We start from the raw sequence: 14,541 nt of genomic DNA, 5'->3' as shown, positions 1-14,541 counted from the left end.
GCATTCCTGTGTTGCCTGCAGGAGAGAAACCTCACAAGTGTGAGCTCTGCGACTTCACGTGCCGGGATGTGAGCTACCTGTCCAAGCACATGCTGACCCACTCCAATGACAAGAACTTCATGTGCACTGAGTGCGGGTACATCACCAAGTGGAAGCACTACCTGAACGTCCACATGCGCAAGCACACTGGGGATCTCCGGTACGACTCAACTCAGGGCTTTGCTGGCCTGGCAGCATAGTCAGGACTCCCCACATCCTGCTCTGGGTTCTGCTGCTCTGGGCTGCATCATGTGCCTCTCTCGTGCCTAGGGGGATGGCCACAGCCTGCTCTGTCTGGCACATAAGAATGCTTGCCAGTTGTTGCCACCATGGTGCTGTGGAGGCAAAGCTGTCTTTGATGCCTCTGCACTGCCAAGGAGGTGCAGTAGTGCAGCTCTGAGCTGGGGTTCATGGGCTCTACTTGATGTTCTTGGGCCAAGGCCAGCTTGAGCAAGTGCAGAACTCTGCCAAAACGTGTTTCTACCTCTTTGCTATCACCTCTGTGGGTCTAGCCTACCTTCAGCAATGCTGGAGGTTCTACTGGTGTGAGATATGTGGTTGGCTGTGATGCAGTCACTGTACGGGATACCCATGGCATACCTCCTGTCCCCAGGGTGAGGGTGTGAAGCACCAGTGGTGCCAAGGAGGAATTGCTTGTGATAAGAGCTGCCCAGACAGCAAAGGTTAGATCCAGCAAACAGTACCCCCTCCCCATGTGTCCAGAATGGGGAAGCAGGGCTCAGTCTGCCCAGGTTCCTCACACTGCCTGACCCATCCCGCTTTCCCCACAGGTACCAGTGCAACCAGTGCTCGTACCGGTGCCACCGTGCTGACCAGCTGAGCAGCCACAAGCTGCGGCACCAGGGCAAGAGCCTGATCTGCGAGGTGTGCGGCTTCGCTTGCAAGCGCAAGTACGAGCTGCAGAAACACATGCAGGCGAAGCACTCTCAGAACTACCAGGTGCCCATCTTCCAGTGCCAGTACTGCACCTACCAGACCAAGTACAAGCAGGCACTGCTCAACCACGAGAACTGCAAGCACACCAAACAGAAGGAGTTCCGCTGTGCCCTGTGCTCCTACTGCACCTTCAGCAACACCAGCCTCTTCTTCCACAAGCGCAAGATTCATGGCTATGTTCCCGGTGACAAGGACTGGCTGGAAAATTATGCCAGCAAGGAGATAGAGGTCAGCTCATCTGAGGCGCACTTCAGCTACGAGCTCGGTGCAGCCTTGTGTGTGGATGCCAGCTCCCCCCGTGCCAGTGGGGAGCTGTGGACAAAGGGAAAGCCATTCCAGCTGGAGTCCCAGGGGAAAGAGGGCTGCCAACAATCGTTCATAGTGCCTCTTCTTGAGCAGGGTGCTGCTCTGTCGGGGAGTGGTGGTGAGGCAGAGGGAAGTGTGGGCAAGGGGGAGCAGAGCTGTGCCACCACTGGTGATGCCCTGAAAGATGACTGCAAGCGAGGAGATGCTGCTGCAGGCTTCACTGAGCTCGTTGCTTCTGGGGATGTGGCAAAGAGCTGCACATTGCACTTGGAGACACTGAATGTCTCTTCTGACCCCCTCCTGGAGCATTTGACTGGAGAAGCCTGTGTGACACACCCAGAGAGCGTGGAAATGCTGTCCTGCAAGGAGCCTCCCGCAGCCTATGAGATGCTGGGCTCTCAGGATGACCTGGGTTTGGAGGACAATGACAGTACACTTGAAGACATCCCAGACTTTGAGGAAGAGGAGGCAAATGTACAGGAGGATGAGGCAGTGAGGCTGAAAGACAGAAAAGCAGCAGGAGACAGCCAGGAAAAAGACCCTCTGAGGCAGGCAACGGGTCACCTTGAGGAGTCAAGCTCGGACCACCAGAAGCTGGTGGAAGACACTGAAATGAGAGAGACCAGTCAAGCCGACCTGCCAGGGGTCTGGCTCAGTGTGATGAAGACGGCTGAGCAGAGCCACATGCCCGTCCCAGAGGAGGTGGCTGTCTCTGTTGATGATGCCAGAGGTGGCTCAGAGTTGGTGCTGAAGGCACTGCGGAAGCAGGACAAGGAGCAGGCGGAGACGCTGGTGCTGGAGGGCAGGGTGCAGATGCTGGTGGTACAGTCAGAGAGCCAGATCTTTAAGTGTGAGAAGTGCTCGTACATCACACGGAAGGAGAAGTCCATGTCCCTGCACTCCAAAGGCAGCTGCCAGAGCCGCCGGGCCCCCCTCGTGTGCCGCGAGTGCGGCACCAGGTTTAAGCAGCAAAGGGGGCTCAACACCCACCTCCTCAAGAAGTGCCCAGTCCTCATGAAGAAGAACAAGATCCTCAAACCAGCTGGTCAGGAGCCACCTGGGTTGTGCCAACCTGCTGACCAGCCTGGTGATAATGGTACAGAAATGGTGGAGAGCAAGAGGGGAGGCTTGGAGGAATCTGGGCATGCTGAGAGCTGCTGGGAAGCTGAACTGATGACTGATAAAATGCAGGCAGCAGGCAGTCTCTTGGCTGGGGAACAGACCTCAGGCTGTCCTGCCCCTGAAAAAAACCTGCTGGGTGACAGCACAGAGGTGGCAGAAGAGCCTCCTCAGCAAAGGGATGGAGATAACCCAGGTGGAGCTGCTTGTCCCCTCCAGCCTGGGAAACCCTCAGAGAAATACCGGCTGGAGGGCGGGAAGCTGCACTGCAACGCCTGCTCCTTTGTGTGCTCCCGTGTCTCCACCATCACCTCCCATGTGGAGGATGGGTGCCGGGGCCTGGAGCAGTTCTGGTGCTCCCTGTGCCCTGAGGCCTTCCACTCCCGGCGGGCCCTCAAGAGTCACTGTGCCGAAAAGCACGTGGTGCATCCAGAGGAGGACAGACCCCAAAGCACTGAGCTCCCTGAAGGGGACCAGGCCAGTGTTGAGACAGGCCAGCCCAGCAAGCCCCCACTGAATGCAGCCTCCCCCAGATCTGCCCTGCCCAAGAGAAGGCGTTTCTCCTGCCCCACCTGCCCTTTCACCTGCCACCAGGAACGGGCCATGAAGACACACAAGAAGAGGGGCTGCATGGTGCTGGGTGAGTTTCGCTGCACCTCCTGCCCCTTCACCTCCAAGGTGGCCAAAGCCCTGCGGCTGCACCGCAAGCTGCACCGCAAGCACTACAGCAAGCGGCCGCAGCTGCAGTGCCACCAGTGTGAGTTCACCTGCAAGCAGGCCCGCTGCCTGCGGCAGCACGTCCGCATCAAGCACGAGGGGGTGAAGCCCCACAAGTGCCTCTACTGTGAGTTCAGCACCACGCGGCGCTACCGGCTGGAGGCCCACCAGTCCCTGCACACTGGCGTGGGGCGCATTGCCTGCGGCATCTGCAGCCAGACCTTCGGCACCAACTCCAAGCTGCGCATCCACCGCCTGCGGGTGCACGAGAAGACGCCCACCCACTTCTGCCCGCTCTGCGACTACAGCAGCTACCTGCAGAACGACATCACCCGCCACGTCAACAGCTGCCACCGGGGAGAGCTGAACTTCGGCTGCTCTCGCTGCGAGGCGCACTTCAGCTCCGAGACGGCTCTCAAGCAGCACATCCTGCGGCGGCACGAGGAGAAGGTGTCCTACTGCTGCCCGCGCTGCGGCTTCATGTGCCACAGTGAAGCCACGCTCAAGTGCCACGTGCAGAAGCAGCACCCACACCTGGAGTGCAGCACCTGCAAGGAGACCTTTCCCACCCGGGAGGCATTGGAGGAGCACAAGACGCAGCACTTCAGCCACCGCTGTGAGCTGTGCAGCTTTGCAGCCAAGGAGCGGCAGCAGCTGGTGCGGCATTACGTGGAGAGCCACGAACCAGCCACCCCCCAGGACAAACCCCTGCGCTGCCCTTTCTGCGACTTCGCCTGCTGCCACCAGCTCGTCTTCGACCAGCATATGAAGGGCCATGGGGGCACCCGCGTGTACAAGTGCTCAGACTGTGAATACACCACCAAGAACAGGCAGAAGATCACCTGGCATATCCGCATCCACACTGGCGAGAAGCCCTACAAGTGCCACCTCTGTAAATACGCCTGTGCCGACCCTTCGCGTCTCAAGGTGAGAGCCCTGCTTGGGCACAGGGGCTATATCCTACTGTATCTACATGGGCTGGGAGGGATCCAGACAGGGGAATTTGGGAAAGAAGAAACTCCCAAGGAGATGTTTTGTCCTCTGTCCTGTTCTGTGGCTCATACAGGAATGGGAAGTGCACAGATAAAACTGCTGTGGGTAAAATATATTTCTTCGCTGCTCCCCACTGTTGCAGTTTAAGGGGAAGGGGGATCTGTAGCAAACCAAGAAGGTAGGCAGCTGTCCAACTTCGCTCCTCTTCCCACTGAAGTCTCTAGCATCCTCTGGGTGCAGCCTTGCACCACTTAAAGTCAAGCTTGGCTGTCTGCTGGCCTGCAGCATGCTGTGTGGCACCAGTTAGACTCGGTGCAAGAAAAGTTCAGCTTTCCTGCAACTAGAGTCAGAGACCCTGCCCTCATTTCTGTAGGTAATTAGTATCATCATGCATGGTAAAAGGGCCTTTTCTAGAACAGGAGGGCCGGGCATGGGGTAATGGAGAGGAAATGGTCTGGTTTTGCTAAAAGAAATATTGACTTTTTTAATGACCAGGCTGAGCTGGAGCCATCTGTGGCCTCCTGGGCCAGGCTGCACAAGATACTCAGCTCAGAGCTAGCTCTGTTGGGCTGGGTTTTAACATGGACTTTGCCCCAAATACCAAACTGGGGAGAAAAGCCTGCACCCCTCTGCAGCCTGGGACAGAGCAAGCTCAGCAGTGTGGGGGTCTCACCCTGGCCCGTAGTCTGCCAGGCAAGCAGACAGCCCTCCTTGCCTCATGCAGTTTGAGGTGTCAGAGCTGACTAAGCCCCTCACAGACACCCCAGGACCCTGCACATTCCTAGGGCAGGGAACGTGGCCTCATTCTGACCCTGCCCGTCTTACTCTGTGCCCAGTACCACATGCGGATCCACAAGGAGGAGCGGAAATACCTCTGCCCTGACTGCGGCTACAAGTGCAAGTGGGTGAACCAGCTCAAGTACCACATGACAAAGCACACAGGTAAGTGGTGCCCGCTGGGCACGGGTCATGGGGCACCAGGGAGGGTACTGGGGCTGCAGCGACCCCAGCTCCATGCTTCCTTTGCTATCAGCAGCCCAGCCAAAGGCAGGGGAGGACCCCCAGCAGTTGAGGGGACAACATGTTCTCATGTGCTGGTGAGCTGGGGACAGCACCCCAGGGCAGAAGGGAAGGTGGGCAGTACGGACTCCAGGGGCCAAGGCATGGTGCTTTGGAAATGGGGGGTTTTGAGGTGCCTGCTGGCAGGCTGCGCCCTCCCAGCACCAAGGATGATGTGTAGGGGGGTCCCTGGGAACTGCTGCCGTCACGGGGATGGTGAGATACACCAGAGGGAGGGCACCGTGCCCCCATCCCAGCCCTTTCCCCGTCGCTGCAGGCCTGAAGCCGTACCGCTGCGATGAGTGTGAGTACTGCACCAACCGGGCAGATGCCCTGCGGGTGCACAAGGAAACTCGGCATCGGGAGGCCCGCTCCTTCATCTGTGAGCAGTGTGGCAAAGCCTTCAAGACCCGCTTCCTCCTCAAGACACACCTGAAGAAGCACAGCGAGGAGAAGCCCTATGTCTGCAACGCCTGCGGACGGGCTTTCCGCTGGGCTGCCGGCCTGCGCCACCATTACCTGACCCACACCAATGAGCACCCCTTCTTCTGCCGCTACTGCCCCTACAAGGCCAAACAGAAGTTCCAGGTCATCAAACACATCCAGAGGCATCACCCCGAGCGTGGAGCCAGCGACCCCAGCCAGGGGGTGGGCAAAGACCCCAGCATGCCCACTGTCCATCTCCAAGCTGTGCAGAAGGAGAGCCGGTCTGAGGGCCCCCCTGGCATGGAGCAGGAAGGAGGGTGCCCTACAGAGAAGGATGGTGCTTCCCAATGAGGCCGAATCCTTCCTGCTTCAAGGCCCCAGTGGCACAGGTGTGCTGCAGAGATGTGTGTGTGTGTATAGGCATATATGTATATGAGATGTAAAATATGTGGCTGTATAAAAGGAATCTCTGAGCTCCTTTCAATCCTTTTCCTTTGGGGTGTTTGGAGCTCTGCATGAGCCGTGGGGCAGATGCCTGCCAGGAGAGAGCACAAACAGAAGCTCCATCCCTGTCCCCAGTGCCACTGCATCTAGACCCAAACCTGTCTGTCACTGAACAATTTATTAAGTCATTTACAGAGAAGGGACATATCAAGGGTTAGTAACGGGCACCAGCCAGGAGCAGCCTTGGGGCTGTGGTAGGACTCTGCAGGGTTGAGGGCAGTGAGAACCAACTCTTCTCCTGGTTCTGCCCAGCCCTGTGGTTTGCTTGGCTCCAGCCTTGCTCCCCTGGCCAGTGGGGACCAGCCCCTGTGGCTGTGGGGTGCTGTGCAACATCTCTCCCCCTCCTCATGGCCAAGCCATGCCTGTGGGCCAGGGTGGGCTGTACCATTGCAGACCCCACACTCATGCGTGGGAGGCAGTGTCCCAGACCTGGGAAGGAGAGGTCAGTGCCTTTTCCCAGCTCTTGGAGGCTACTGCAACTGGGGGCACAGCAGAGAATGACGACACAGGGATGACACAAACAGCTCAGCAAGAGGGCGATGTGGTTGGCTCTACAGCCCCAGCTGCTCGGGGCCGGCTCTATGGCTTCCATCCAGGTCCTTCTTGGCCCACAGGCTCAGTCCTGCTCAGGGCTGGGTGGCTCAGTGATGCGGATGTGGACGAAGAGTGAAGAGGGTGGGATGCTGGTGCCATCCTTGGAGAGGAGATGGATGTGGCGGTAGCCTGCAGGTGGAAGAGCAAGGCTCTAGCTGATGGCTGCCCCCTGCCCTGCTCTCTAGCACCTAACTGAACCCAGACACACCTGTGCGGCTGCCCTGACCGACCACCACCACTGGGCAGCAGCTGCTCACCGGGTTTGATGTTAGTGAAGGCTAAGGTGAACTGGCCCACAAAGTCATTCCTGGAGGTCTTGTCGTAATCTTCCACCACAAAGCGGACAAGGGCCAGCTCAGGTACATGGAGCTGGAACTGGAGCGTTTCATCCCAGTGGGGGTTAAACCCTGGGAATGGAGAGTTGGTGCTGGGAGAATGAGGGAGAGCGGGGATGGGCTGCCTGAGTGCAGCAGGGTCCCCAGTACCACAGTGGAGCTCACCATTATTCTCAATGTGCTTGGTCTCCTGGTGTGCCTGGTCAGCAGGGACCCCATGGATCTCCACACGCACCAGTGGGTCGATGATGGCTCCGTCCTTGCTGTTGGCCACTTTTGGCAGCTGCTGCCCACTGATCACCTGCAGGAAGGGGCAGTGAGCTGGGGAGCAGCTGAACCCATCTGCAGGGAACCTGTTTGGCTCTGCAGTGTCCCCACTCAGCTGGGACCAACAGAGCCACAGAATATTGTCACAGCTCCCCAGGGTCTCTCCTCAGGCCCATACCTGGATTGTCAGAGTAGTGGGGCCAGGACCCTCCCGGCTGTCAGGGTCACTGGGGTTGAAGAGAGTGTCTTTGTCTCTCATGAAGGGTGGTTTGAGCACGTAGCCGCAGCGGCCATTCTGGCTGAAGAGCCCATCACACAGGTCCATCTCCATGCCAGCAGTCTGGAAGTTCAGGGCCACTGGGGAAAGGGAGTAGGTTTAGGGCTGCTTGAAGACTGTGCCTTTTGGACGTAAGAACCAGCCTGTCCCCATGGCCAGAGATGCAGAGCCACAAAGGGGACAAGGCACCAATGCCTGGGCACCCTCAGGTTTCCAGTGCAGGGCAAGAGCCTGCAGCCAGACCTGGTGCCAGCTGGGGTGGTAGCTGGCACCAGCACGGGTGTTGACAGTGCCATTTGGCACAGAACCCAGGTCATGTCCCCAGCCCACAGCCCTGATACCCCTGAGCCATACCGATCTGGCACCCCACATTCCACATCTCCTGGGGGCTGTAGTTGGAGGAGTCTGTTCGCATCCCGCTGGGGTAGATGCGTGTCAGCTGCCAGGTATTGTGGCGGACAAACTCATTCCCTGGGGATGGAGCATGAAGGCCACTTGAGGGGTCATTCCTGGGGCTGCACAGCCACCTACAACATGTGCTGCCCATCCATACATCCTTTCATCCGTCCAGCCATCCATACTCCACCCATCTACCCACCCATACATTCACCCACCAATTCTCGCCCCTCTCTCTCCCCTCCCAGGAACCCAGGCGTCCTGCCTTACTTTTTAAGCCAATAACCTTCCTCTCACCCACCAGAGCCAAATCCCTGCTGGACCCTCTTTCTCCTGGACAGGGAAGGAACACCAGTGTCTGAAGGTTCTAGCCCTACACCCAAGGAAGCTGCCTGTCCCCTCCACCGGGGCCCGGTCCCCTGGTGCCACTGCCCTCTCCACCTCACCCACATCCCGGATGAGCTTCCTGGCTTTGGCTTCAGAGAGGGAGGAGATCTCGGAGGGTCGGGAATGGCTGCGAGCCTCCTGAAAGCCCCGGAAGGACACACTCTTGCAGTAGATGACGCAGTCAGACAGTTCCTGTGCCAGGCTCTCCCTGTCCTTCTGCAAGGCAGAGTTGTGTTGTGCCCCTCCTGATGGCAGCGCCATCCCCCAGCACTTAACCAGAATGGGGGCTGTAGAGCCCAGGACAGCCAAAAGCAGCTGGAGGGTGCTGGGGGTTGGATAATCCCTATCATGGGCAGCCTTCCTTCCAGGAAACAGGCAGGAGGCCCCAACATGTTGCCACCATAGGGACACTGTGCAAAAAGGGGGCTGGCATGGCCAAGGGCAGAAAGGGCTGTCCCCTGTGCTGGGTGATGTCCCACTAGTCTCTGCCTCTCCCCTCAGCACTAGGATGTCACCACAGCCCATAGCTGTGTTCAGGGGCTCAGTGCTCACAGCTGGTCCCCAGCCCAGACCACCCACCTTTGCCCTCCGCCTCTCCTCCTCCGCCTCTGCCCCATTGTCATCATCAGACACATCAGGTGCCTCATCCCCAGGCCCATCCAGCGTGTCCTCCAGCCGCCCAATCTTCTTCCCCTTCAGCATGATCTTGTGCTTCAGTTCCTGTGGGGTTGGAGATGAACAGGTAGGCACCTTGGGATGCCCATCTCCTCCATTGCACTTGCTGTTCCCTGGGCCCCCATGCTGTTGGAGGCAAGCACCACCAGCTCCCTTCAGCACCCAGAGGTTGGGGCAGGAGGGCTCTGCCCCACTGTCTGGGTCTGCAGGACATCAGGAGACAACTTGAGAAGAGCTTTGGGACCCCTGTGATCACGAGTACACAGTGTCCCCAGGGTCCTCAAGTGCTCCAGCAGAATGGAGCAATGGTGGGACATGGGTGGCTTTTCCGCTGGACAGCAGAGCCACCTTCTCAACCCACAGGCAGGACAGCAATGCCCGCACTGGGGCATTGCACTAGCCACGCTCTGTCTCTACCTCTGGGGATGGGAGCTGGGTGGGGACCCGCCCATCGGTGGTGGTGGTGAGGAGCTTCTCTCCCAGTATGGCCTTGAGCTGCTGGGCCAGGACCTCCTGCTGCTCCATGCTGCAGTGGTTCTCCAGGGACAGGATGACCGGGTAGTCTGAGGTCTGGAAACCAATGTGCACAACCCTTGGTGGGCTTGAGGAGCTCTCACAAGGGCCTTGCACCAGCATGATCAGTACCAGAATGGAGCCACTGTATCCTTGTATCCCCCTGAGACCTTCATACTCTTCCAGTCCCCCAGCATTCCCCCAATTCCATCTCACCCCTGCATCTCCCAGGTCCCATCTCATCCCTGCACCCCTGGCAGATCATGGCAGCATGAGCCCCTGGCCCTTGGCACAGCACAGTGCAGAGCTGTGGATCAGATACCCCAGTGCTATCCCCCAGGAAGGAACATAGCCACCCTCCTCACCTGCAGTGGGGTCAGACTTGCAGCACTAGCTGTGTAAGCCTCAACACCTCTAGCCTTCCAGACACTCATCACCACCCCAAATCACAGTCTTGTCCCCCCATGACAGCCAGCACTCAGGGAAGGGTGTCCTACCTTGAAGGCATACTTCTCCAGGGTGCTCACCACCTCCCGGAAAGGGATCTTGGAGGTGAAGGTGTGGCCGTGGTACACCATGGGCTCTCCATTTGGCCCATCCCAGCAATCCACCTCCAGACACCGGCAGCCCCGTTTCAGAGCCCTATGGGTGAGTGGTCACCCCTGGGATCCCATGCCCACCAAAGTCACCAGTCCCCTGCCCTTTCCTGTGGGTGTCACCCCTGCAGGGACCAGGGGACAAGAATCAAGAGTGGACAGGTGGCTGTATGCAGGGCAGGAAGAGCTGGGCTCAGCATCCCCACAATGGACCTCCTTGCTGGACACCACATCACATGGCCACAGGGGTGCTGAACCATGGAGGAGACAAAGGAGCTTCTGGGATTGCCCCACAGAGCTTCCCAGGACATGGCAGTGCTGCAGGAGGGTGCTGGAGGGCATCTGGGATGGAGAAGCCCCTTTACCTGATGTAGCCTTCAATGCTGCTCTGGCCCCGGATCTGGTCCTCTATCAGGTAGGTGTTGTGGGAAGAGGAGATGAAGTAGTGGCAGAGTGGCTGAGTCATGTCCTGCCACAGCTCCTGGTGATGGGGGTTGAAGATGGAGCCCTCCGGGGAGCAGAGGTACATGAGGAACCCGTCAGCACTCAGCACGTGGCGAGCCCGGGCTGCAGGCAGAGGGGAAGACTCAGCAACAGCCAAGGACCCCCAGGGGAAAGGATGTGGGTAAATGGGGCTGCTGGTGGCTCCCAGCATCCCCCATCTGGTGGGTACAGCTGCTGGCTGAGGCTGGGGCACAGGGAAAGATGCCCCAGGGCAGCAGCCTTGGTGAGGTGGGCAGCAGACCCCAAAGCGAGAGTTTACACCTCATGGCTGGTCAACCACCTCCACCCAAATGGTCCAGGCACTTACAAAAAAAAAAAAAAAGGGGAACTGCACCCAGATCACACCACTCCCCTGTGACCACCCGCAGCAGGATGGGGCTGCAGGTGCCTCATGGTGGGGCTTTGGGTCTCAGCTCCCTCCCCACACACAGAGCACAGCTGATGGTCTGGGCTGGCTCTCACCTGTCTCTGATGGCTCATACTTGTCGATGAGCTCCATGGCCAGCTCCTCTGTGCCCTCGTCCTCCAACTGCTCCTGCCGCAGGAAATCCACCAGCTCCAGCAACGTCAGCTTCTTCCCATCCTCAGAGTAGTCCTGGAAGAGGCTCAGCACCTCCTCACGCTGTGTCAGGGCCTTGTAGAAGAGCACAAACTCCTCTCCTTCCAGTGTTCCTGACTCTGACTTGTCAGCATCCTGCAAGGGAGGTCACTCAGTGCACAGCTGGGGCAAAATGGGGTGCCCCAGCCTCCCCATGGGTCCGTGTGGTGATATGCCCAGTCTTAGGGGAGGGCACAGAGGGAGAGGTGGACATAGATGGATGGGTCCATGCGTGAAAAGATGGACAAACAGATGGAGGGACAGATGGATAGATGGATCATTACATGGATGGATGGATGGACAGATGGAAGACAGTGACCACATCCTTCTGCAGGGTGATATTGTGCAGCTTGTTCCAGGCCCTCCAGCCCTTCCCCAGCCACTCCAGACCCTCAGCTACAATGCTTACCTGGAAGAGCCGCAGGGCATGATCCTCATTCATGTCCACATTCATCATCTTGAGGAGACGCTGCACCTCCTTGAAGTTCATGCGCCCATCCTTATTCTTGTCGGCCTTTTGGAACCAGTCACGAATCCATGTGCGAGAAACCAGGGCAGATGTTAAGGGAAAGGACTTGGCTAAGATAGATGGAACTGGGGAGCATCAGAAGGCCTCTTTTCCTCTTTCTGTGGGCTCTTCCTGCCCTGATGCAGATGGTGAGACTCAGAAGAGCTAAGCACATACTGGGGCAAGACTGGAGACAAAGGGCCTGGGGAATGGCAGGAGATGTGGGAAGGACTGGGTGTGAAGGGCAATGTGCTCGTAGGAAGGATATTGGTCTATCTTCTCCCTTTGGTCCATGCTGGTGGCCACCTCGATGAGCTGGTGCAGGCCCTGGATCCAGCACTGCGCCTCCTCTGCTGAGCCAGCAATGAGGTCCAGGTTTCCCCGGCGGCCATAGAAGACAATGGTGAAGCAGCGCTCGGGGGGAAACTCCTCAGCCAGGCTCTGCAGCACCTCAGACTGGTGCCCCTCCCGCACCGTCTCCACGTCGCTGATGGAGACTGGGGCAGAGGGAAGGGAGGCCCATCTGTGGGGGACAGGGACCACAGGGCAGGGGGCACTGCCCACAGGCATCTGTCCTTCCAGCCAACTCTCTTTCCACTCAAAGACCCATCCACCCACAGAGCTATCATCTGTCCATCCACCCACCCACCCACCCATGGTTTATCCATCCACCCATTGAGCTACACATCCCTCTGCCTACCTACTCCTCCACTGGCATGCCAGACCTTCTGCTTGTATCAGCTACAACTTTTACTCAGCCCTTGTGACCCATGGGTCCCACTTCATGGAGAAATGTGGATGAGAAGTGCACACAGAGCCTCATCTGAATGCCACAACACCCTTTGCAAACAAAGCCCCAAGAATCTCCAAATAATCAGATTGCTGTTCACTCTGAACCCTATTGATGGCCCCAGCCAGTACTCACAGGCAGACTCAATTTTGCCTGTCCTCTTGGACTGGTACCAGATGGTCATGCAGTCATCCTGTAGCTTGAAGTAACGCTGCTTCTTCCAGTTCTTGGACTTGACTTTGCGCATCAGCGTCCCTTGCTGCATCTGCTCCAGTGTGTCTGTGAGCTGGATGCCTGGGAGCAGTGTGGGCTGCATCACTGAGAGCTTGTTCCCTGCTACCTTGTTCCCTCCCGCCCCCGGAGACCCCACATGGTCCCTCGATTTGGGATGGAGAAGGGATAGAACCCAAACTCCCCAAAAGAGGAGAAGGTAAATCCCCACCAACCCTTCCCACCCACCCCTTGTGCTGCCAAGCCTGAATCCCAGTGGCTGCACTGGGAAAGGGATGCTCCAGAACGCAGTAAGGCAAGCTCAACCCATGGGCCAGATTAGCCCTGGCACAAATCCAGATGGCCCAGTGCCCTGCCCTGCACCTCCCCTTCGCTGGGCCACTCACGGGCGTTGCACAGCAGCGATGCCATGGCTCTGCCTCCTCCAGGCTGGTGGTTGCTGGGAAGAGAAGAGAGACAGCAGCTGAGGGGAGCAGGGCTGGGCCCCCCCACTGTGCCTGTGTCCTACCGGGTGGGCTCTGGCCGTCCCCACAGGTGTGCAAGGTGCGTGTGCCCCTGCCTGTGTGCGAGTGCACCTGCGCCTGTCTCCTGCTGGGTCACTGCCTTCCTTAAGTGTCGAGTTCACCCGCCGTGCTCATGAAATATTAATGTGTGTTACCGGGAAGCCAGAGCTCAAAAGGTGTTGGAGGAAAAACAGCAAAACTTGTGAGTACAGCTGCCCCACAGCCCAGCAGATACTGGAGCCCCTGCTGCTCCCAGGTCACTGCTCCCATGGCATAAACAGCCCTGGCAGCTGGAAAAAAACTGCCCTGAGGGTGCCCAGAAATAGTCCCCACAACCTGGGAAATGACCTGAAAACAGCAAACTTGGAAGTAAGAGAGAGACAAGGCTGTGAGATGCAAGGAAAGGGACTCAGAGCAGAACCCTCAGTTCCACCAGCCCCTTCTCCTTGGGCAATGTGAGCTGCAATCATGCTGGCAGCCGTACAGGGAGCACACTGCGGCGAGTGGGACTATAAATACAACTGGACTTACTGTATGGCTTTGATTAGGCTGTTAAGGCTTTAATTAGACTGACAAATCGCTGGATGTGGCTGTCACCCCACCCAGATGCTGGAGCTGGGCCTTCGAGGAGCAGATGCTGCAGTTGTTGGGCTGGGATTTGGGTGCAGGAGGGGACCTGGGGATCTCTGGGGGCAAAGAACTCTATGCTGGGGCACAGAGCTAACAGCTGTGTCCCAGGCCCCTGACTCAGCACAGGCACTGGCAGTGCAGGACTGGGAATAGCTGGTGCCGTCAGCATGCAGGCAGCTGCCAAGCCCTGCTGCCAGACCCTGGCAGGCTCCGGGGCCAGATGGTGGCTGTCCCCTGCTTGGTGTGGGGATGGCCAGCACAGATCCCCAGCACAGCACTGCCTGGGGCTGTGGCCTCACTCCTGTGGGACATGCCAGGTGTGGAGCTGGCAGTGGCTGTTCAGCTGTCCCCAGGGCAAGTGGAGACTGCCTGCCCATGCTTTTGGGGACTTTATGGTTTGCTGGAGTCACAGAGCAAAAGGCAGCAGTGCCCAATACCAGGGCTGCACATTCCCAGCACCTGCCCTTCTTGCAGGGCTTGGACCACAAGGACTCACTGCCAGTGCCTGCACCCTCCTGCATCTGCTGTGCTGGGGGACACCGACCTACTAGCCCAGGGCTCAGGGTGCCCACACTCACAAACAGAAAGATGGCACCATCACCCTGCAGAGGGGGTGC

The 14,541-nt window shown here is 58.3% G+C and overlaps 2 protein-coding genes across 2 annotated transcripts in view; one reads left to right on the top strand and one right to left on the bottom strand.

Moving 5' to 3' along the window:
• ZNF142 (zinc finger protein 142) overlaps window positions 1-5,967 on the top strand; it is a 10,000-nt gene extending 4,033 nt beyond the window's left edge. Inside the window, exons 5-8 of the mRNA XM_009996252.1 lie at window positions 22-199; window positions 831-4,065; window positions 4,968-5,073; window positions 5,468-5,967. Coding sequence (XP_009994554.1) covers window positions 22-199; window positions 831-4,065; window positions 4,968-5,073; window positions 5,468-5,967 — 4,019 coding nt within the window. The remainder of the gene's footprint in view (window positions 1-21; window positions 200-830; window positions 4,066-4,967; window positions 5,074-5,467) is intronic.
• A 769-nt stretch (window positions 5,968-6,736) lies between these two features.
• Window positions 6,737-12,825, bottom strand: PLCD4 (phospholipase C, delta 4). The gene is made up of 14 exons (XM_009996066.1): window positions 12,696-12,825; window positions 12,039-12,267; window positions 11,672-11,801; window positions 11,127-11,358; window positions 10,526-10,727; window positions 10,062-10,206; window positions 9,469-9,621; window positions 8,956-9,096; window positions 8,436-8,592; window positions 7,948-8,064; window positions 7,495-7,673; window positions 7,215-7,350; window positions 6,972-7,121; window positions 6,737-6,843 (listed from the first exon to the last, which is right to left on the bottom strand). Exons 1-14 carry the CDS (start codon window positions 12,823-12,825, stop codon window positions 6,737-6,739), a joined length of 2,208 nt encoding a protein of 735 aa, XP_009994368.1.
• Between the last annotated feature and the right edge of the window lie 1,716 nt (window positions 12,826-14,541).

The sequence above is a fragment of the Chaetura pelagica genome, unplaced genomic scaffold, assembly GCF_000747805.2.
Source record: "Chaetura pelagica isolate M959 unplaced genomic scaffold, ChaPel_1.0 scaffold3, whole genome shotgun sequence".
NCBI lineage: Eukaryota > Metazoa > Chordata > Aves > Apodiformes > Apodidae > Chaetura > Chaetura pelagica.
Note: the sequence above shows the minus strand (reverse complement) of the source record. Positions and strands in the feature narration are given on the sequence as shown.